The sequence below is a fragment of the Chiloscyllium plagiosum genome, chromosome 3 (genome assembly GCF_004010195.1).
Source record: "Chiloscyllium plagiosum isolate BGI_BamShark_2017 chromosome 3, ASM401019v2, whole genome shotgun sequence".
NCBI lineage: Eukaryota > Metazoa > Chordata > Chondrichthyes > Orectolobiformes > Hemiscylliidae > Chiloscyllium > Chiloscyllium plagiosum.
In genome coordinates, this window is record NC_057712.1 from 34995533 (window position 1) to 35019575 (window position 24043).

General features: G+C 40.2%; 2 protein-coding genes across 11 annotated transcripts in view; one reads left to right on the forward strand and one right to left on the reverse strand.

The window, feature by feature from the left end:
* Positions 1-20369, reverse strand: part of fbxo9 (F-box protein 9) — a 94345-nt gene extending 73976 nt beyond the window's left edge. The window contains exons 1-4 of one of the 8 annotated variants that reach the window (XM_043679725.1): positions 20103-20282; positions 19027-19052; positions 17036-17131; positions 216-293 (exon numbers count right to left, since the gene is read on the reverse strand). In XM_043679725.1, the coding sequence (XP_043535660.1) occupies positions 216-293; positions 17036-17131 (174 nt within the window). In that variant the 5' untranslated portion in view covers positions 19027-19052; positions 20103-20282. Of the gene's footprint in view, positions 1-215; positions 294-17035; positions 17132-19026; positions 19053-20102 lie in introns of those variants that run through there. The other 7 variants (XM_043679709.1, XM_043679689.1, XM_043679680.1 and 4 more) reach the window with 7 other exon arrangements.
* A 289-nt stretch (positions 20370-20658) lies between these two features.
* LOC122542185 (serine/threonine-protein kinase ICK-like) overlaps positions 20659-24043 on the forward strand; it is an 80219-nt gene continuing 76834 nt past the window's right edge. For 2 of the 3 annotated variants that reach the window (XM_043679640.1, XM_043679635.1), the window contains exon 1: positions 20659-20856. The gene's annotated coding sequence lies outside the window, so the exon portion shown is untranslated. The remainder of the gene's footprint in view (positions 20857-24043) is intronic. The other variant, XM_043679648.1, reaches the window with a different exon arrangement.

The window sequence follows — 24043 nt, forward strand, 5'->3', positions numbered from 1 at the left end:
TTTTTTTTCCTTTTCTTCCTATTTCACAAGCATTTTTACATACAATGTCACTGCATAAACTGTTAACAATCATGATCCAACAACACAACTAGGCTTCTATTAAAGATTGTTAAATAGAATTTCTTCGTAAATGAAGATGTACTCTGTAGTTCTGGTAGTGTGCTTCAATATGGGAAATTAATTTCAATGATTTTAAAATGAACAAAGGTTACTACCTGAAGGTTTGCTTCATCAGACCCTTCGTTTTCTTCAGCAATGACACCAGTATAGTTATCTTTTTCACTGTCTACCTGCTAACAGAAGAACGAATTGCTCTTATTAGTTACTTGGAGCAAGTACTGAAGGTCTCAGCTGTAGGTAAGCTGAATAGAGGGTCTAAATGGGCGATTAATTAGAAATTAAACTAAATGATTTGGTAAAGAGAAAATACAGTCAAAATCACAACTCAGGACCAAATAGAAATCTCAGGGTTGCAGGCAGTTTGGTTCAGACTCAGCAATGAAATGAGATGAAGTCAGAGAATAGTTTTAATGCTTGTTTGAAAAGCTTGCAAACACTGATTGTCCAAATAAATGCGATAATATGAAGGACAACAAACTAGACTTTTCACAAAAATTTGGTAAGGAAGAGAATGAATTAAAATGCAGCTGAGGGGGAAAGGTATGGAGCATAAAGGAAGGGAATTTGAGAGTTGCTTGAACACATACATCCCATGAAATATAACAGGCTGAAATACTACATTAATTTTGAGCATTGTAGCCCGTAATCTGCAAGAAATTTTAATTTGGTGTGGATTAAGAGAGGAAACATGGACAGAGGAATTTCTATTAGATCACGTATGTGTTCTATATATGTTAGTGCTAAACTAAACAACAATGCTTTATACTTCCTAGCTGATACTCATTTAATAACTGAATCAGCAAAATAATGTTTCTGGTGTTGCAGTCTTGGCAGAAACTTCTTTAAAAAAAAATCAGAAATCAGTTGTTTACTAAACAAAAGGAAGTCACAATATTTCCATGGTTTAAAACTGAGGAATTTGAACAATGAGTGTCCATGCAGACTGTGTTTCTCAAACTAGACCCACTTGCCTGCTTTTGGCTCATTTCTCTCTAAACCTTTCCTATTCACATACCTGTCCAAATGTCTTTTAAATGCTGTAACTGTATCTGCATCTACCAACTGCACCACCCTCTGTGGGAAAAGGTTGCCCCTCAAATCCTTTTAAAACCTTTCTGCTCTTGCCTTAAAAGTATGCATCCTAGTTTTGAACTCCCCCACCTGTGGGAAAAGACCTTTGCTATTCACCTTATCTGGGCCCCTCATGATTTTATAAACCTCGATATGGTCACCCCTCAACCTCCTATGCTCCAGTGAAAAAAGTAACAGCCAATCAGCCTCTCCTTATAACTCAAACCCTCCAGTCCCAGTAACATCCTTATAAACCTTTTTCTGCACTCTCTTCAACTTAATAATATCCTTCCTATAGAACTCCAAAAGTGGCCTCACCAACATCCTGTTCAACTACAACATGACATCCCAACTCAATGCTGTGACCAACATAGACAAGTGTGCCAAATGTCCTCTTCACCGCCCTGTCTACTTGTGTTGCAACTTTCAAGGAACTATGTACCTGAACCCCCAGGTCTCTTGTGGCAATGTTAAGGCTTTAAGAGGTATATTTTGTCCTGATTTATTTTGAGATAGCGAGCGATTGAACAAGGGGTGGAGAGCAGTCTGTGGCAAAAAGCTTCAGAGGCCAGCTGGTCACAGCGTTCCAGTCCGAATAACAACTCCCCCACCATCACCCTCTGTTTCCTATTAATAAGCCAATTTTGTGTCCAACTGGCAAATGTTCCCTGAATCCTATCCAACTGATCTAACTTTACTAATGAGTCTACCTCGTGAAACCTTGTCAAAGCCTTACTAAAGTCAACAGACAACATCTACCGCTCTACCTTCATTTATCTTCTGGTCACATCCTCAAAAAACTCAGTTAAGTTCGAGACACAATTTTCCACACACAAAGCCATGCTGATTATCTCTAATCAGGTCTTGCTGATGTACATCCTAGCTCTCAGAATTCTCTCCAACAACTTAGCCATCACAAGTGTCAGACTTACAAGTCTACAGTTCCAGGCTTCAGCTTGAGTCTTTCTTAGAGTCATAGATTGACAGCATGGAAACAGGCCTATCGCCTCAACTTGCCCACGCTGTCCGATTTTCACAATTTAAACTAGTCCTATTTGTATGCATTTAGTCTATATTCCTCCATAGCTATGCCATCCATTTACCTGTCTACATGTTTCTTAAATGATGAAATGATATTCACTTCCACCACTACCGCTGGCCGTCCATTCCAGGCAATCACCACAATGTGTGAAAAAAACTGCTCCTCTGGACTCTTTTGCATCTCTCCCCCATCACTTTAAACCTACATCCTCTAGTTTTAGACTCCTCTACCTTGGGGAAAAGTTATCAGCTATCTAACTAATCTATGCCTTTCATGATTTTATATACCTCTATAAGAAGACCTTCTTAAATAAAGACACAATATTAACCACCCTCCAGCGCTCTGCACTTCACTTCCTGGTGTAGATGAGACAAATTTCTCAGGTATGGGCCTGGCAATTTCCTCACTATATGCTTTTTAAGGCCTCCAGCATCTCTACCTCTGTAATGTGGTCGGTTTGCAAGACATCACTATTTATTTTGCTGAGATCCCTAGCTTCCATGTCTTTCTCCAAAGTAAATACACCCAAAAAAATGTGTTCGTTTTTCACCTGTCTCTTTCGGTCCACAGATAACCTCGTTATTCTTTAAGGGACCCTCCTTTCGCTCTAGTTGTTTGTTTGCCCTTAATGTAGTTCTAGAATCACTTTAGACTTTATCCCTCAAGAGATTAATTTGATCCCAGTTGTCTATACCTGACGTATGTTTCCATTCTTGATCAGTACTGGATGAATAGAGACATTGAATGTTCCCTACTCCTACTAGACTTACCTTTCACTCTGACAGAAACATTCTGCCTCTGAATTCTTGTTATCTCATTTTTGAAAGCCTCCAACATGTCAGTTATCCCTTTACCTGCAAATAGTCTACCCCAATCAACTTTTAAAAGTTTGTGTCTCATACAGTCAAAATTGCTCTGCTCCAATCTAGAACTTTAAATTTTATACAAGGCCTATCTTTTTCCATAACGATTTTAAAACTAACAGAACAACAATCACTGGTCCCAAAATGCTCCCTCACGAACACTTCAGCCACTTGTCCTAGGTTTTAGGCAATAATCACCTCCAAGACAGAATTTAATCTATGCCCCTAACATTCAATGGCATTACTAATGAATCCACTAACAACATCTTGGGTTTACCACTGACCCGTAGCTGAAGTAAGCTAGCCATATAAATATGGTTACTACAAGAGTAATTCTGAAGAGAAGGATTCTGTGGTGAAGAACTCACGTCCTATCTTGCCCATGCCTGCTTTCTATCTACAAGACATAAGTCAGGAACGTGATGGATCACGATGCACTTATCTGCATAAGTACACCATGAACAACACAAGAAGCTCAACACCACCCAGGAAAAGCAACCCATTTAATTGGCATCCCATCTAAGACCTTTAAAATTAATTTCCTCTACCATCAACACACAGCAGCAGCAAGTACCATCTACAAGGTGCATAGTAACAACTCATCCATGCCTTTGCCATGATCTTCCAAACCCACGACCTGTACTACCAGATCAGGGACAGCAGATACATGGGTACACTACCATATTCCATGCACATGTTCGCCTCCAAGCCATTCAAACATAGAACTATATTGCCTTTCCTTCACTAAGAACTGGGTCAAAATTCTGTAACTCCCTCCTAACAGCACTGCAGTTGTATCTACATCACATGGACCGCAACATTTCAAGGTGGCAGCTCTATCTCAGGGACAATTAGGAATGGATAACAAATACTTGCCTGGCCAGCAATAATCCTGTATTTTAAATTTAAAAAAAGGTATCTCCCCCTTGAAGAGCTCTGGCCCCTTTTGCAGGATGTAGCTCTACCTCAGTTGACAGCTGTGCACAACTGACCTCAGCTCCAGGCACAGAGTCTTCGCCACAAATAGTATACCAGAGAATTGCACAGTTCCACCAATGTTATCTTCAAGTAACAGGTACAGGAGATCACTCTCAGCATCTAGATCTGGGCTCCGACTTGTTCAAATTACCTAGGTAAAAACAATGACTGCAGATGCTGGAAACCAGATTCTGGATCAGTGGTGCTGGAAGAGCACAGCAATTCAGGCAGCATCCGAAAAGCTTCTCTGTTCAAATTACTACTGGGACAATTCAAATGATACTACCAAGTTTGAATGGCTCTGCACTGCTAATATAGTATGAACCACTTTCAGTCTATCTAGAAGTTCTGATTTCCAAATTGCAGGTTTAGTTTTCTTCCTGCATTCCAATTTCAGTTTCCTTTTTCAGTTAGGATCCATTTCAACATACACATATTTGACACCAATAGATTGCACAATTGTATTTTGACACTTTTACACTGGTAGAGAACTGGTTTGTAAAATCTCCACTTTATACAGAACAAACAATGTTGCAAAATGAAACTGAAAACTCTTGCAAACTTTAATTCATTGCATAGCTCATCATGATTACATCATTTGGAATGAAGTTAAATAAGTTCCTTGAGGTATAACTTAGTGAAGTAAAGAGCAATGGCATTTCAGAAATTTAAAACATTAATTCCTGGGTTTACCAAGTTGATCAGAATAAATATAGTCAAAAGACTAGCCTTTTAAATCCAGATTAAGTCTTTACAAATAATGAAGTTTTATATTGTATAATATACACACAACTCAAACAGGACAACTTAACTTGAAACATTGTATGTAAGCTTATAGTCATACAGTCATAGAGATGTACCCTGTATAAACTAAATTTAAACTATAAACTGCTGCAGATGTGCATCGCATTGTGCAAAATTACAAGTTTGACTCTAAATCCAAAGTTGTATTCTGTGTAATCCAAGATGGAGGATAGGGAGAAATAACACCGTGTGGGCGGCACGGTGGCACAGTGGTTAGCACTGCTGCCTCACAGCGCCAGAGACCCGGGTTCAATTCCCGCCTCAGGCGACTGACTGTGTGGAGTTTGCACGTTCTCCCCGTGTCTGTGTGGGTTTCCTCCGGGTGCTCCGGTTTCCTCCCACAGTCCAAAGATGTGCAGGTCAGGTGAATTGACCATGCTAAATTGCCCGTAGTGTTAGGTAAGGGGTAAATGTAGGGGTATGGGTGGGTTGCGCTTCGGCGGGTCGGTGTGGACTTGTTGGGCCGAAGGGCCTGTTTCCACACTGTAAGTAATCTAATCTAATCTCAAAAAAAAAACATGTGGCTGTAGGAGCTGTTTTTTATTTAATAGATATTTTAAGAATTGAAGCTGATTTCCTCAAGTTCTAGGAAGAGTAATTACTGTTTTATAAATTGCTTTGGAACTTTGGAAAAAATGTCAAACAAATTGCATTTTAAAAAGGAGGAAGAGTGACAAATGTAGTAACTATATGGGAAGTGAATCAAGTAGGACAATAAACCTGCAAAGCTGTTTGACCCAACAGTGAAGCTACACAGCTAACTGCCTCTGTTTGATTACATCTTTGGACATTGTTTATTTTTTCTGAGATGAACCCCAAACAGCGAAATTCACAGCTGACCTTGGAGAAACCTGTGTGGGAGAGCTCACAGCACTGGAGCAGCTAAGTGGCTAGTTTTTAAGTCTTACTATTTTTGTAAATCTACAACAACAGGTAGAGTGGGTTATTTTTCACTTACATGTTTCTACTGAGATCTATCTCTGATTAAACTTTAAAAAACATAGAAATAGAGATACTAAGTTAGCATGGAGCAATGTTTTTAGAGCAGGGCTACTTTCTGGGTCTATAAATTGTTAAGGTGCAAATATGGCCTTTAGTGGAGTGATGTGCACTTCCTGTCAGATGTGGGAGATTAGGGAGAGTTTCCACGTTACTGACGATTAGTTCAGGAGTCTCCTGTGGCTATCCCAATCTCAAACAAATGTGTTGTTTTGGGAAATGTAGTGGGTGATGGACTCTCAGGACAATGTAGCACTGACAGTCAGGTTTCTAGTAACAAAGCTGGCTCTAATGTGACGAGGGGTATGCCAAGTTCCAAGGAATCGATTGTGAACGGTGATTCTCTAATCAGAAGCACAGACACGCGCTTCTGTGGCTGAGAGAGATATCAGAACGATGCCAGGAGAGAGAGAGTGCAGAATATTTTCAAAGGGGAGAGGGACCAGCAGGAGGTGATTATACACATTGGAACTAATGACATAGGATGAGAAAAGGATGAGATTCTGAGGAGAGAATATAGGAAGTTAGGCACAAATTTAAAAAGAGGAAGTCCTCAAGGCTGATAATATTTGGATTACTCCGTGTCACGAGCTAGTGAGGATAGCAATAGGAGGATTGAACAGATGAATACGTGGCAGAGCAGGTGGTGCAGGGCAGAAGGATTCATATTTTTGGATCATTGGAATCTCTTCTGAGGTAGAACTAATCTGTTTAAGAAGGACAGATTGCACCTGAATTAGAAGGGGGCTAATATACTCCCTATAGCACTGGGTTTGTGCTATAGGGAGAAGCTGAATCAGCCAGGGCTATTTTGCCTACAACATTGGAGGTTGAGGGGTGACCTTATAGAGGTTTATAAAATCTTGAGGGACATGGATATTGTATTTTCCCTGGGGTGAGGGTGTCCAAACTTAGACGGAATAAGTTTAAGGTGAGGTGACAAAGATTTAAAAGGGACATAAGGGGCAACGTTTTAATGCAAAGGGTGGTGCATGTATGGAACGAGCTGCCAGAGGAAATAGTGGAGGGTGGTACAATAACAACATTAAAAAGGCATCTGGATGGGTATATGAATAGAAAGGGTTTAGAGGGATATGAGCCAAATGCTGGCAAATGGGACTAGATTAATTTTGGATAAAGGGTCAGCATGGATAAGTTGGACCAAAGGGTCTGTTTCCATGTTGCACAATTCTATGACTCAATGAACCACATTTAATTGATGTTTAGAAGAAAAACCCAAGATCATAAAGTATAATTTTCTGTCTGACTTCAAACAAAAGTTAAGCCAAGATATCTTTCTGTAACCAATGATCAAGGTTAATAATTGATTTTGCTTATTTCTGAAATGGAGACAAAATTTAAAACAACATTCCAGTTGCAAACCTCTTTCTTTGAAAAGCAAATAATGATTGATGTTACTACACAATCATTCAACAGTAAAGCCAAATACTTCATAACAGCAAAATATAAGATACAACAAATTATGCAAAATTACATAGTAGCAATACTAATGAAGACCCATGCTGATGCCTTATAATCAGAAAAATAGAAAATTATAAGTGGAAACAAAGAGATGGCAGACTAATTAAATACATACTTTAGTTCTGTTTTCACAAAGCAGGACACAAACAATGCCTCAAAAATGCTGGGGAACACAGGGTCCAGTGAGAGGGAGGAACTGAAGAAAATCAGTATTAGTACAGATATGGGTGAATTGGAAATTGATGGGATTAAATTATCGACAAATTCCCAGGGCCCGATAATCTAGATTCCACATTACTCAAGGAGTGACCCTAGAGATCTTTCAAGACTTTATAGACTTTTGTACAGTTCCTAGAAGAGAGGAAATTACAGACTGGTTAGCTGAAATATTGCTAGAGTTCATTATAAAAGATTTAATATAGCTCTTGAGAAACAATGACAGGATCAGACAGAGTCAACATGAATTTTTGAAAGGGAAATCATGCTCGACAATTCTTCTAGAGTTTGAGGACGTAACTAGTAGAATTGATAAGGGAGAGCCAATGAATGTAGTTTACTTAGAGTTTTAGAAAGCTTCCATTAAGTCCAACATAAGACGTGAGCATGTAAAGATAAAGCACATCTTATTGAGGGTAATGAGCTAACATGGGTAGAGAACTGGTTGGCAAACAATAAACAAAGAAAGAATAGGAATGAACAGGTCATTTCTGAGTGGCAAACAGTGATTATTAAGATTACCACAGATATCAGTACTTGGACATCAACTTTTCACAATATATTTAATGATTCAGATGAGAGAATGAAATGCAGTACCTCTAAATTTGCATTTTTCGGAGTTGGGTGGGAGGGTAAATTGCGAGGAGGATGCAGAGGTGCATCAGTGTGACTGGGACGAGTTGAGTGCATTGGCAAATTCATGGCAGATGAAGTTTAATGTGGACATTTAAAAGAAGCTATCCATTTTGGTAGCAATATCAGGTAGACAGATTACTGTCTTAATGGTGATAGATTGAGAATGGGGGTTGGGGGGATGCAACAGAACCAGAGTGTTCTTGTATATGAATTGATGAATCTAAGCATGGAGGTGCAGCAGGTGATAAAGGCGGTAAATGGAATGTTGGTCTTCATAGCAAGAGGAATTGAGTACAAGAGCAGGGATGCCTTGCTGCAATTGTGCAGTGCCTCAGTAAGACCACAACTGGTATTGTGTGCAATTTTGGTCTCTTTATCTGAGGAAGGATATTCTGGCTATGCGGAGGGAATGCAAAGAAATGTTTACCAGACTGATTCCTGGGATGGCAGGACTGATGCATGAAGACAGACTGGATTGGTACTACATTCTCTGGAGTTTAGAAGAATGAATTGTACAGAAGCTTATAAAATTCTAACAGGGCTAGATAGCACAAACACAGGAAGGATGGTCTCGATGACTGAGGAGTCCAGAACCAGGGGTCAAAGACAAAAGACATGGGATAGTCATTTAAGATGGAGGAGAAACTTCTTCATCCAGACAGTAGTGACCCTGTGGAATTTTCTGCAGTTGAGGCCAGAGAACTGAACGTTGGTTAGGCCACTGTTGGAATATTGCGTGCAATTCTGGTCTCCTTCCTATCGGAAAGCTGTTGCGAAACTTGAAAGGGTTCAGAAAAGATTTACAAGGATTTTGCCAGGGTTAGAGGATTTGAGCTATAAGGAGAGGCTGAACAGGCTGAGGCTGTTTTCCCTGGAGTGTCGGAGGCTGAGGGGTGACCTTATAGAGGTTTACAAAATTATGAGCAGCATGGATAGGATAAATCGACAAAGTCTTTTCCCTGGGCTCGGGGGATGCAGAACTAGAGGGCATAGATTTAGGGTGAGAGGGGAAAGATACAAAAGAGACCTACGGGGCAACTTTTTCACACAGAGGGTGTACATGTATGGAATGAGCTGCCAGAGGAAGTGGTGGAGGCTGGTACAATTGCAACATTTAAGAAGCATTTGCATAGGTATATGAATAGGAAGGGTTTGGAGGGATATGGGCCGGGTGCTGGCAGGTGGGACTAGATTGGGTTGGGATATCTGATTGGCATGGACAGGTTGGACCGAAGGGTCTATTTCCATGCTGTACTTCTCTATGACTTTATTTACAAAAAGACTTTGATAGGGCTAAAGTGATCAAAGGATCTGGGGAGAAAGTCGGAGTGGGACCATTCGGTGCAGCCACTCTGGCGCGAGCAATTCGGCGCAGCCGGTTTGGCGCGACCTATTTCAGCGCAGAGCTGTTTGTAGTTATTCAGTAATAGTTATTAAACTACTATTAAATTATTAAAATTATTAAATTATTAAAATATATTAAAATGAAATATATTTTGGCGCAGACCCATTTGGCACAGAACTTGTTGTAGTTATTCAGTAGCAGTTATTAAACTATTATTAAAATAAAACATTAATATACAAATTATTAAAATAAAACCCGTTAAAATGCCAGCAACAATTTTGTATTTGCCTTATTTCTTTCATTTTTATTTTCTTTTTAACATTCTTACTGAAGAGGATAAACATTATTTTTCTTTTTACTGCTTTCATTAATGCTTATAAGTAAGACTGAAAAGGAATAAATAAGAGGTGCGCCAAATCGCTCGCGTCGACATGGGTCACGCCGAATCGCTCGTGCCAAAGTGGCTGCGCCAAATGGTCCTACACCCGGAGAAAGTTGTATAACGGTCCTGAGTTGGACGGTCAGCCATGATCATACTGAATGACGGAGCAGGATCAAAGAGTAAAATAGCCCACTCCTGTTCCTACTTCATATGTTTCGTTCAAAACAGCATGTTAGACTGTTTATTGCAATCAACACAGAAAAAATATTCAAATTTTTAAAACATCCAAATATCTTTAAAAGTATTTTCATTCTACACTTTGTGGAGATGGTGATGTAGTGGTAATGTCAGTAAGCCAGAGGTGCGGGCTTATGGAGACATGGGTTCAAATTCCATCAGAGCAGCCGGTAGAATTTAAATGCAGTTAATACTGGGGCTAGTTTTCAGTTCCAGGTTGTAAGGGTGGCCTTGAAACTATCATTGACTATCATAAAACTCATCAAGTTCACAAACGTATATTATCTTGTCATGCTCTCTACAAAAGTTCAGCAATTAGGAATGGGCAACAAGTGCTAGGCTTGCAAGTGATGCTCACATTCTGTGAAAGAGTAACAGAACTTATGGTCGTCCTTCCCTGTTTCATTTCTTTAGTTAGGCTTTCATGACATCATTTTTCATTTTCAATTCGTCAATTGACTCATTATAATGCAATTAATTGATCATTTTAATTACCCAGCACCCCAATCTGCTCACAATGGTGTAACAGCGGTTTTTATAAATGTGGTTTTGCTTTGAAATTTTTATTGCCCAAAATAAGGGCATAAATAACTTCCCAATAAACAATTCACAGTTACATAGTTAAATCTGCTCATCATAAACGAGAATTGCTAAACAAAAGAAAATCAAACTCCATTTGAATTGCCTTCCCAGCATCTTGGTACTCACACAATACAACAATAATGGCAATGTTAACTACTCATACAAGGAAATCCCCTGTGAAGAGCTTTGGAAACTACCTGTTCCAAGTCATGTGTCCCACCTGAGCAAGGTATTGACATAATGTTGATTCAAATCAAGTTAACTATTTCCATCACCTCTAAGACTGCTGGTTCCATATATTGTCAGGTTATTATAGAATATTAGATCAATTTTTTATCAGAAATTGGCTGTCAATTTTAGCAAGATTTATGGAGAGTTTTCACTCCACAAGTCCTTGATAATTATCTCATACTTTTACTAGTGGCATGCCACAAGGATCTGTTTTTGGACCACTGCTGTTTGTCATTTTTATAAATAACTTAGACGCAGGCATAGGTGGATGGGTTAGTAAGTTTGCAGATGACATTAAAGTCGGTGGAGTGGTGGGCAGTGTGGAAGAATGTTGCAGGTTGCAGGGGGACTTGGATAAACTGCAGAATTGGGCTGAGCGGTGGCAAATGGAGTTCAATGCAGATAAATGTGAGGTGATTCACTTTGGAAAGAATAACAGGAAGGCAGAATACTGGGTCAATGATTCTTGGTAGTGTGGAGAGGTTGAAAAGTGGGCATTCATGCTCTCAATGTTGGGAATCTCCCTGCTGTCAATAACCTGTGACTTTTCCAACTTTCTTGCCTTGCCTTGCCTAGATCATTCAATGGTTGAAAAGGTTCTGCCCCTTGTTTCCACTGATTAGTTTTGATATCATCATTGAACTTCTGAAAGCTTATAAAAGCCAGGCTTTTAAAGTAAGTATTCTCCTAAGTATTCCCAAATCAAATAAGAATTACATTTGGGAATATGTACATATTGTACACACCATATAATGGTTACAGCACAGAACAAAACCACTCATTCACAAATTCTTCTTATTTCTGTTTGAAAAACAGGGATAAAAATCATAAAATACTCATCAAGTCCTTTATGGCCCCATTTTCATTTATGCATTATCTAACTATCGGATGACTACATTTAAATGCAAAAACTGACCAACATTTTAACTGATCAAACAAAATTGGGAGACCAGGTTTAAGGGAATCAATTGTCAAACTTAGAGGAAGTTCCCAAAATTATATTCAGCTGCAGTCCACTGCTGAGAAAACATTTTCAGTGAAATGGCAATAAGTAAATATTTTCCAGAGTTCATTGTCCCCAGAGTCCCTCTCGCCTTTTTCTAAAAAAAAGTTATCTCCCATGACATTGTTCACAAACAACAACAACAACAAAAAAACCTCTCCTTCTCACACCCCTTCCAGTTCTTCCACCTTACCGAACAGTTCTCACGTATAGTCTCTGAATTCCATCTCAGTCATACAGCATGGAAACAGATCCTTCAATCCAACTAATCCACGATAACCATGTTCTCAAACTAAATTAGTCCCACCTGGCTGCACTTGGCCCATATCCTTTAAAACATTTCTTATTCATGTACTTATCTAAATGTCTTTTAAAGATGGTAATAACTGTAAGAAATCTAGAAGTATATCTGGAAATAAGCCTGAATCTCACGAACAGCTGCAAGATCCACGCTACACTCCGTCCACCATTTCCTTCAATCATCATGATGTCTTAAAGTGATCAGGTACAATCAACGAGGAGAGAAATCATCTTTAACAAATTAATTTGAGTTCTTTGAAGAAGTAACAAGTGATTTGGATAAAGGGAAGTTTGTGGATGTACTGGACTTGAATTTTCAGAAGGAATTTCATCAAGGGACTCATTAAAGGTTACTACATATACTTTAACATATTAGGTTGGATCAAGGGTTGGTGAGCTAACAGAAAGCAGGCAATCAAATTTAAATGGGTAATTTTTAGGTTGGCACAATGCAGCTAGTGGAGTATTTCAGGGATCAGTGCTAGGGATCCAACAATTTACAATCCATTTCAATTTCCACATGCAACAAGATCTGATCAATATCCAAGCTTGGGGCCAACATTTGGCAATGACTGTTTCCTGGTCACAATGACTAAGATGAGCTTCATATTCCAGATTAGTTCTTCAATTTAAATTCCATGAGCCACGGCTGGATCTGAACCATATCCAGGGAACTTTTGCCGAAGTCTCTGGATTCCTAGTCCAGTGACATTAGCACAGTGTCACCGTCTCCTCATTTGCTGCACACACAAAACCACATCTGAAGTAAAAGGTTCCTTCAGCTCCTATCCCTCCCAGTGAGAAGACCAGCCACTGCAATGACTCCAGCACATGGATAGAATCCAGTCGTTGGGTTCTTCACCAAGGTACAGTCATCGTTTCCAAACTGATCTCTGCAATATTTCAAACTTTATATATCCCTTACTCTTTGGTACACATTGTATTTACCCTGACATTGAGTGTACAGACAGTCATTCTTTGTATGCCTCATTTTAATTAACCTTTTCCTCTTAACTCTCATAAAGTCCTGAAATCAGAGTCTGTTCCAATTTTATGATAACCATTGAAAAATAATCTCTCTCTGGTTGGAGAGTGATGTCACCAGTATATAAAATTGGGAGGAGTTCAGAAGGGGATATGATTTTCTCAAAAAATGGGTTCATGAACTAGGGCAGAGAAAACTCAAGATTCCAGGAAAATTCATATTTCAGCCTGATGCTGATTGTTTTGACGACATCCTGTTTGATCTGTAGCTATGCTTGCTACTCAGGTAATGGCAGTATCTACAGTGGGAAAGGAACTTGGGAGCCTAGGATAAATGGTTCACACTCACCCATCTTAACTATGGTCATGCTGACAGAGAATAAATCAATCCAAATTACAAGTCTTCCTACTGTTCACTTTTAGCAGAAAGCTCAGAAAATATAATTAATGTTTGAATAACTTACATGACAGAAACATTACAAAGAGCTGATTATTCACGTTGTATCTCTTGAACTATAATGCTACATGGCTAATACCTACAAATATACACCTGTGTTTTATAGACCTGTAAAAATATTGGAAGGGGAAGATCACAATGAGAGATGTATGTTCAACAGGAACCTACAGAAAGGCTGGTTAATGATGTAAACAACTTATTTATAAATTTCTAGCAATCTAAACCACACAAAAATCAAAAGAATGTTGGAACTGTGATCAGAGTTGAGAGTTGCCAGTGTGGTCTGCACATGTTAAAGCCATATCTATGTTTGTTCCTCAAATCATTGAAAGGTAACTAATATTACAATTTTAATAATTTACTCAAATTTTCAAAGTTCTGCACTATTCATTTTGAAAAGCAACTTCCAATGTTACTTGTTACAATAAGCAAACTTTAATAGAAAAGTAACATCCATTTTAAACAGTGTACTTAGCTGTTGTGAAGTTCTTTAAACTAAATTTGATCATTGGTAAATCACCAAATAATACCTCAAAATGAACAATTTCAAGTCAAATTAAGTACTTGCCCGAAATAGTTCTTGAGGCTAAATTCTAAGTCCCAATCCTCTCTTTCACTTCATTTGTCTTGTGGTAGGAGATTGATCTCTCACTGCAAACCTGAGTTCTTTCAAGGTTCACATTAGCATAATTGCCACAGGAAAAGGCAGAAGAGATGAGCTAATCATGCCATTTTCGTCATCTATTACTTAATCTGTTACTGGCTTAAATCAGCACTTTAGTAAAACACCAAACAAACTTAATCAATCACTGGCTTTCATCAACTAAAATTATGCACCGTGGGCGGCACGGTGGCACAGTGGTTAGCACTGCTGCCTCTCAGCGCCTGAGACCCGGGTTCAATTCCCGCCTCAGGCGACTGACTGTGTGGAGTTTGCACGTTCTCCCCGTGTCTGCGTGGGTTTCCTCCGGGTGCTCCGGTTTCCTCCCACAGTCCAAAGATGTGCAGGGTCAGGTGAATTGGCCATGCTAAATTGCCCGTAGTGTTAGGTAAGCGGTAAATGTAGGTGGGTGGGTTTCGCTTCGGCGGGTCGGTGTGGACTTGTTGGGCCGAAGGGCCTGTTTCCACACTGTAATGTAATGTAATGTAATGTAATGTAATGTAATCTAATCTAAATCCAAAACATACTGTCAGATGTACTATCTTTCAGATCTACATAAAAAAAAAACACTTCTCCCAATCTTTTCAGGTGGATGCGAATGATATCATGGGACTGTTTGAAGAGAAAACTTCTCTGTGTTCTCATATATACCTCAATCAAAATCACTAAGGTAGATTATCTGGATACATCTTTTGGGTCCTGTTGTGAGCAAATTGGTTTTTGCATTTCCTTCAAACAATGATGCTACTTCAAAACTTCTAATTGTCTGTGAAATAATTCCTAAGATGCTATATAAATGCAGGTTCCTTCTTTCTTAAATTCCACACTGCACTGACCTTTCATGTTTCAGTGATCCTTCACTACTAGAATATAAAAGCATTATAATACTTATTGCAACTTATTCAAAGAGTAGTTCACAGATATTGCAGCACATTATTACAATCAGTTTGCTCAAAATAAAGCTTCTCCTTTAAATGGTTGAATATCTTAATAGCATTGTTATTATCGACCCATTTCATTAGATTGGTCCCAAAATTTAACTTGAGCAAGGAGTAAATCAGAGGCATTGCTATTGTTAGTGTTACCTCCCGTAATTTTAAGCAACCAAATTGATAACGTGAGAAAATATTTCACCTCAGCAAATTATTTTCTTTCTCACTTTCCTGGATGGTTGCAAAGATTGGGAATGCATGACATGGGGAACCCCAGAAATGGACTTCATATTTATAATTGGCTGTCAATCAAAAGTCTGTCCCACCAGTCTAATATAAAAACTTGTTAACATAAATACAATTGAAAGGAATTTTAAAAGTTTAGTGATCCTAAACATTTTTGAAACTTGAAAATATTCTTATAAATAACTTAGTCACATTCTACTTTTCAGACATTAAGTTTCTTCTCAATGTCTTGTGTGTTGTACTGGGTCTGCAATTCAACACAGAACACAAACATTAAGTACTACATATTATTTGTTGAAGTATTTATTTTGCCATGAGTTATCTTGTTGTTTAGGTATAAATTAAAACTGCCAGTTATCAAATAAAGATAATGAATTGACTGTTTTGATTACTAACCTGAATTACTTAAAATCATCTCTTCAGGGAACTGGCAGTCTTGATTCAAAAGCAGATTTGTTACACAAGAATAAGAGTAAGTAATTTAGCTCAAGCATTCAGTTATATTATGACTGGAACTGTGGTACAGATCATCACTCCATTTACCTGCCTTTCTGTTTTATCACTTGATACGTGAACTGAACAAAGAAAAATTAATTGATCTGTCTGAAAATCCAAAATTGATGTAGCATTCTTAGCGTCTGGTGAGAGCAGTTATGGAGTTTCTATGCTTTTTGTTCAAAAATGGCCTATTCCTCTAATAAAATATTCCTCTTATTATACATCCCCTCATTAGCAGAAACAGTATTTTCTGTATTTGCCCACTGGAATAATTTAATAATTTTAAATGCTTGATTAGATTACTCACACATTTATCAATTCAAGCCAAGTATATGCAATCTTTTAGGAACGCTTTAAGCCCTGAAATGATTCCAATAACTTTATTTTGTGGCCATTCTGAGAACGTTTGGGGGGGTATAAGCAAGTAGGGAAAGAGTTAAGTTTTGAATTTAGTGAAACAAGAGGTTGAGGTGAGCATGACGCAGATCAGGTAAGAACCTGCAGTTAACAATGGGGTGCTGGAAGCAAGGGTAATGGCTTAATAAGGTGGAAAAGCATTCATTATGTATAGTCATTTAACAATATTGGAAGAATTCAGTATGTAAGGTCAGTTTTAACAAGTTAAAAGTATTCATTATGTGAACCAGTTAAGGTTAAAAACATTCATTATGTAATGACAGATGGCTTAATCTTTACTATTGACACTTGCTGATTGTAACAGTCATCCAATCAATATTAATGTTGCCTTATCTGGATGCTCCTCCCTGTAAATGACTATATAATTCATTAAGAAACTGCTGTTCGATAAAGAAGACTGAGAACTCATATCTCTGTGCACATGGGTGATTGTTCTCTCGCCTTCCAGGGCCTGGAATAAAGATGAAGGAGATAAAACTATACTGTCTCTCTGAGTGTTTTGCTTTGACTGAGGGGGGAAATGGGACGACAATTCCAAGACAAACGTACCTTCTCTTGGGCACAATGTGGAAGCAACACTACAGATAAGGTGCAACAGAAACAAAAACAGAAATTGTTGGAAAAGCTCAACAGGTCTGGCAGCATCTGTGGAGAGAAATCAGAGTTAATGTTGTGAGGAAGTGTCTGAGGAAGGGTTACTTGACTTGAAACATTAACTCTGATTTTTCTCCACAATAGCAGCCAGGCTTACTGTGCTTTTCCAGCAATTTCTGTTTTTGTTTGATTGACAGTATCCGTAGTTCTTTTAGTTTTTATTTCCTACAGATGGGGTTTTAGTAAAGCCTTGTGCATCTAAGGTCAGCCTTCAATTTTAAAGTAAAACTCCCCCCAGGTGCTCCAGTTTTCTCCCACAATCCAAAGATGTGCAGGTGGATTGGCCATACTAAATCACCCATAGTGTTACGTGCATTAGTGGGAAAGGGGTCTGAGTGGGTTACTCTTTAGAGGTCAGTGTGGACTTGCTGGGCCAATGGCCTGTTTCCACACTGTAGGGAAACTTAATAGAATGGCCAATATGCCATAAACCTTTCTGATTATTTAATGTATCCGTGTGCATTACGTTTTAGTGATTTGTGTAGCAATCAGCTGTTATTATACCATAGGGGGATGATGTGGTGTAATAGTAATATCATTGCACAATCAAAAGATTAATTACATGCTGATTCTATGACAATTATAAATTTAAATCAAAGGGAGGAAATGGTCCAGTGGTATTATCATTGCAATGGTATGTTCAACTGTAATATTCCAGGGATCAGGTTTGAATCCTACAATTGGACTGAAAAATTCAATCCAATAAAAATCTCGAATTAAGAGTTTAATGATGACCATAAATCAGTTGTCGATTGTTGGAAAAAAAACCTACCTGGTTTATTAATGTCCTTTAGGGAAGGAAACTGCCATCCTTATCCGGTCTGGCCTACATGTGACTCCAGACCCACAGCAATGTGGTTGACTTTTAATTGCCCTCTGGGTAATTAGGCAAGGGCAATAAATGCCAGCCCAGCCAGCAATGCCCTCATCCCATGAAAGAATAAAACAAAAATTCACTAGATTGAGAAAGTACCAACAAACATCATATTACCATTCTAAGAACATCTGTATGACCAAGTTAATGGCAGATCTGGGATATTTTAAGTACAGTATTTATGAGGAGTGGTACTGTCCATTATCATGGGGCAGTTTAAGAAAACAAAATACTCATTTTGGTTGATGTGTTGAAGTCACAATACTTCCTTTTAACTTACTATTTTCAAAATTTGCCAAATAAGCAACAGCATCAGACAGTCTGTTATGCTGTAAGCATCTAGGAGAAAGTGAGGACTGCAGATGCTGGAGATCAGAGCTGAAAATGTGTTGCTGGAAAAGCGCAGCAGGTCAGGCAGCACCCAAGGAGCAGGAGAATCGATGTTTCGGGCATTAGCCCTTCTTCAGGAATGAGGAAAGTGTGCTAAGCAGGCTAAGATAAAAGGTAGGGAGGAGGGACTTGGGGGAGGGGCATTGGAAATGCGATAGGTGAAAGGAGGTTAAGGTGAGGGTGATAGGCCGGAGTGGGAGTGGGAGTGGGGGTGGGGGCGGAGAGGCTGCACCACCTTCCTAACCTGCAATCTTCTTTCTGACCTCTCCGCCCCCACCCCCACTCCGGTCTATCACCCTCACCTTAACCTCCTTCCACCGATCGCATTTCCAACGCTCCAAGTCCCTCCTCCCTACCTTTTATCTTAGCCTGCTTGGCACACTTTCCTCATTCCCGAAGGGCTCATGCCCGAAACGTCGATTCTCCTGCTCCTCGGATGCTGCCTGACCTGCTGCGCTTTTCCAGCAACACATTTTCAGCTCATGCTGCAAGCATCGCCAGAATGTATACGATAAAAATCTATTCATCTCATGGTCATACCATGTGACAAAAAACTTTGGCAAACTATATTATTAGTAAACTACACTATTATAAACTGTTAAATAAAAAGGAAAGTGCTTACTTTTTTTGCAATAGACAGCTTTAGATCTGTGAAAAGAAAGCATTAAAGTTATATTGGAACTATCCAACTTTCAGATTGCTGCTTTGTTTTGCATATCAGCGTTTTGGCTGGGTCATCCTTTGGTTGATAAAATACGAGAGTTGATAAAGTGTGGTGCTGGAAAAAGCACAGCGGATCAGACAGCATCCATGAAGCAGGAGAGTCGATCTCTCCCGCTCCTCAGATGCTGCTTGACCCCAATACTGATTCTCCAGCATTTGCAGTCCGCAATATCCTTTATAAAACACAAACCTTTTAAATTTTAAAACCGCTTCGTCTTTTGTTTTAAGAGAAAAAAATTACTACAAATCATCATTATGGATCTCTCACTCTAAATCAACAATATCTTACACTACCTCACTGACAGTTATCTACATCAAGGCATTCTGCAGTTTCACCTGACTGACAGGTAAAATATTGTAACCTGTTTTATTTGGGCAGCTTCCAAAGTCAAGAATAGTTGACATGGAAAATGCATCAGAACTGAAGGACACGAGATGCCTGTTTTGGCAACTTGGGGACAGATGTGCCAATCCTGTGGGCACACGTTTAATTCAGATCATCACAATCAGTGCACATCACCTGAGGCAGGTCAGAAACTCTTTCACTGCCTTTCCCTGGCACACTCTGCATTTCTTTTTAAGAAAATGGAACAGTTTAACAGGGGAGACCAATCCACTGGGCTGTCAAACTAAAATAGAGAATTACTGCATTGGCATTCAGCTCCCAAGTAGATTGGTTTTGAATTGTTGCCACCCCATCTTACTCATAACGATGCCCTATCGTCTTATACATATTTATATTATGTATCTTTAAAAAACAGAGGTCAAACAGCCAGAATGGGTTGCAGGCCAGCCGAGCTGTGATTTTGCAGGTCAGTAATGAGCAGGTTGGAGGATCACACACACCTTTCCTCCTCCTCCCCACCTCAGTGAGTGCAGCCGCGGGCTCGCCCTGTCACCCACCCACTCTCTCTCTCTCTCACACACACACACACACACGAGGAGGGAACACCGCCGCCGTCTTGCCGTGTTTACCATATCTTAGAAAGGGCCTGCCGACCTCCCGGAGAGTAACCAAGCCTGACAGAGCTGAACGATCGGAGATTATTGCAGTTCTCGGTCGGAGAAGCGAACCACACAATCCAGGAAAATACGAGCTCTCCACACGGCAGCCATGTCGCGAATTCGGAGTTGAGGGGAGGGGTGTGGAGCTGCTGATGAGTCACCCTAACCCTTCCGACCCGCCGAAGTCAGGCAGCATCAAACCCTCCTCCTCTGCGCCGACGGCGGACAACTGGAGGACGGGGGCGAGCGCGCACACCCAGTCGACAAAACCTGCCCCGCGAGCACGCCGCCACAGTACGAGTCAGAGCAAGCCTACCGCGCATGCGTCGCGTCCTTCCCGCCTACAGTAAAGCCTATTTCATCTCCGCTATCCAGTGAGCATTGTGCACGCGCCATCCTCCTTCCGAACTTGCGTGCGGGTTCGCCCCATTCAAACGTGTCTGACGCGTGCGCTGTGGTGCTACTCGGGTGTTTGGGGAGAGGGAGGGAGCGGTACTGAAGGGAGGAGGAGGAGGAGGAGGAGGAGCTTCGTCTCCCGGGAAAAGACACATCTGTGCTGCCGCCATGTTAGGCCAGAGTGAAACAGTAGGACTAATAGTTGTAGTAGCAGCAGTGGGAGGAGGTGGTCTTAGCTTGTGATGTGTACTCCGTCTAACATTCCGAGTTTTTTTTCACTCTTCAATCACGTTGGCTCAATTAAGTGGCTCTGGGCTCTCGGCAAGTGGTAAGGGCAGTTTTGTTTTCATTTTGTTGACTGTCATTCCCGTCATGACCCAGTACCATGTCATATGTGTGTGTTTTTAGTTACTCCCTTTGAAACTGTATTTGCACTTTCGTGGTCAGGCAAAACTTTAAAAAGATAATTACGCGCACGTGGATGTTAGGGACTTCTTAAACTGCCTTCAACTCATTTCGTGTTACTTTGACATTTATTGTTGTTAACCAGGGCATTTCAGTTCCTGCAGCAGTTCTTGGCTGAGCTGCTGTCATTCTGTCTGTCCGACAGTATGAACAATTAAACACTTTTCAGCATTATTCTCTTCTCTAACTTGGATTAAAAATTGGCGGGGGCTCCTGGAATCAGAATAGAAAATACAAGAAATACGATGCTGATATCCAAAAAATTAAGAAACTCCTTGAAGCTGAAGCCAGTCTGTTTTCTGCGTTGTGGAAACATTACCTCGACTTCTGTTATTGCTCCAGAAGCTTCAAGACGTCAAAGCACTTTAAAATAGCTCAGGTATATTCGAGGTACTTAGCCCTTGGTGTGATGAAATGTACCATATGAAGTAATCAAATGATCAACTTAGTTGTGTTGGATGTTGACCCTGGGAGAAGTACTCGGCATTCAAAATAATTCCACAGGATTTCTCATGTCTACCTGTAGACAAGTGGGACCTCGGGTCTCATCAACCATCAACTCATTAAGATTGATATTCCCAATCCATGTTTGCATAGCGCTGCATCCTATTGCTCTCTTCAGATTGTACTTCTGTGAGGAATGTAGGAAATGGGAGCAAGAGTAGGCCATCTGGCATCTTGGCTATGCGACCTAACTTGTTAGCATGTCCTGCATTATCCTTCCATTCCTCTATTCTTAATATCTAGTATTCTAATGATCTCTGTCCTTAGCATGCTTGATGGCCAAGCTTTCACAGTCCTCTGGGCTAGAGAATTCCAAAGATTCATCTTCCTTTGGGTGAAGAAATGCCTCCTTGTCTCAGTCCTAAATGGTGTTCATCTTCATTCTGAAGCCATTCCCCTCATTTAAAATGTTCCACCAAGTGCAACACATTTCGGGCGGCTCAGTGATTAGCACTGTGGCCTCCCCACCAGGGACCCAGGTTCGTTTCCAGCCTTAGGTGACTGTCTGAGTGGAGTTTGCACATTCTCCTCGTATCTATGTCAGTTTCCTCCCACAGTCAAAGATCTGCATGTTGGTGAATTGGCCATGCTCAGTTGTCCATACTGTTCAGGAATGTGTACGTTAGGCACATTAGTCACGGGAAATATAGGATAGGGGAATGGATCTGGGTGGGATACTCTTCGGAGGGTCACTGTGGACTTGTTGGGCCAAATGGTCTGTTTTCATACTGTAGGGATTCTATTATATCTCTAGAATTGAGCTCTGAAAGAATTGTTTTAACTGAAATCACCACTCATTCTTTTAAATGCCAGATAATTCATGCCAGCAAATTCTCTTCAATTTTCCCTTGTAAGACATTCTTGCCATGCGAGGGATCGGCCTGCTAAACCTTTGTCACACTCCCTCCATGCACATGACATGAATATTTTTAATGAGCTGTATTTGATGTATCTTTGGAGCAGGTAGGACTTGAACTATGGCCTCTGGCCCAGAGGCAGGGATACTACCGCTGCATTACAAGGCCCTCTATCAACTACATATCATTCCTTGGGTAAGGAGACCATAACTGCACATGATGCTCTCAATGCGGTCTCATCAAGGCTCTACACAATAGAAACGTGACCTTTTTTTACTACTTACTACTGGTTTTTAGTAACTTATGAACAAAAACATTTAATGGTAAGGTGCTGGGGAGTGTTGCTGAGCAAAGAGACCTTGGAGTGCAGGTTCATAATTCCTTGAAAGTGGAGTCTTTGGTACATAGGATAGTGAAGAAGGTGTTTAGTATGCGTTCCTTTATTGGTCAGGCCATTGAGTATAGGAGTTGGGAGGACATGTTGCAGCTGTAAAGGACATTAGTTAGGCCACTTTTGGAATATTGTGTGCAATTCTGGTTCCCTTTCTAGAGGAAGGATGTTGTGAAACTTGAATGTCACCAGAATGGGAGGGTTTGAGCTACAGGGAAAGGTGGAATAGGCTGGGGCTGTTTTTGCTGCAGCATCGGAGGCTGAAGGGTGACCTTACAGAAGTTTATAAAATATGAGGAGCATGGATAAGGTAAATAGACAGTCTTTTCCCTGGGTTGGGGATGCCAGAACTAGAGGACAGAGGTTTAAAGTGAGAGGGGAAAGACTTGGAAGGGACCAAAGGGGTGACTTTTTCATGAAAAGGGTAGTGCGTGTATGGAATGAGTTGCAAGAGGAAGTGGTGCAGGCTGGTACAGTTACAACATTCAAAAGACATTTGTTCTAAAACAGCAGCTAATGAACTTGAAAGACACTATACAGACCACAAGCAAAGCTGATGTCACTTACAAAATGCCGTGTAAGAACTGTAACAAACAGTACATTGGACAAACGGGCAGAAAACTAGCCACAAAACAACATGACCCTCTCTCACTAATATCCTTACATACAGATAAGGAAGGCCACCACGTCGACCGGGACAACACATCCATCTTAGGACAAGCCAAACAGACACGTACGAGAATTTCTAGAAGTGTGGAATTCCAACCGGAACTCCATCAACAAACACATCGAGTTAGACCCCATCTACCACCCCCTGAGAAAAAGAACAGGAAATTACATCACCACAGGAAATAACATCGCCAACTCAAAGAAACCCAAACATAGAAAGCAGGAATCATGTACACTGCTTTGCCTGAGGCCCACTGAAAATGTTACCTAGTAGGGTGATGAAATATCTGGAAATGAACCTCTCAGCTCAGCGAGCAAACCTACATCCATTTGGGTATATATATGAATAGGAAGGGTTTAGAGGCATATGGGCCAAGTGCTGGCAAATGGGATTAGATTAATTTAGGATATTTGGTCGGCATGGACGAGTTGGACCGAAGGGTCTGTTTCATATATCTCTATGACTCTAAACACTCTCCACTCTTGTGGAAAAGCAACAGAAATGTAAAAGTTTCATTTTTTTTTTCTGTGTTACATTCTGTATGCCATGTTCTTACTTACTCCTCAAGCTTATCTGCCTCCCTTTGAAGACTGTTTGCATTTGCTTCACTATGCACATGCGCGTCTAG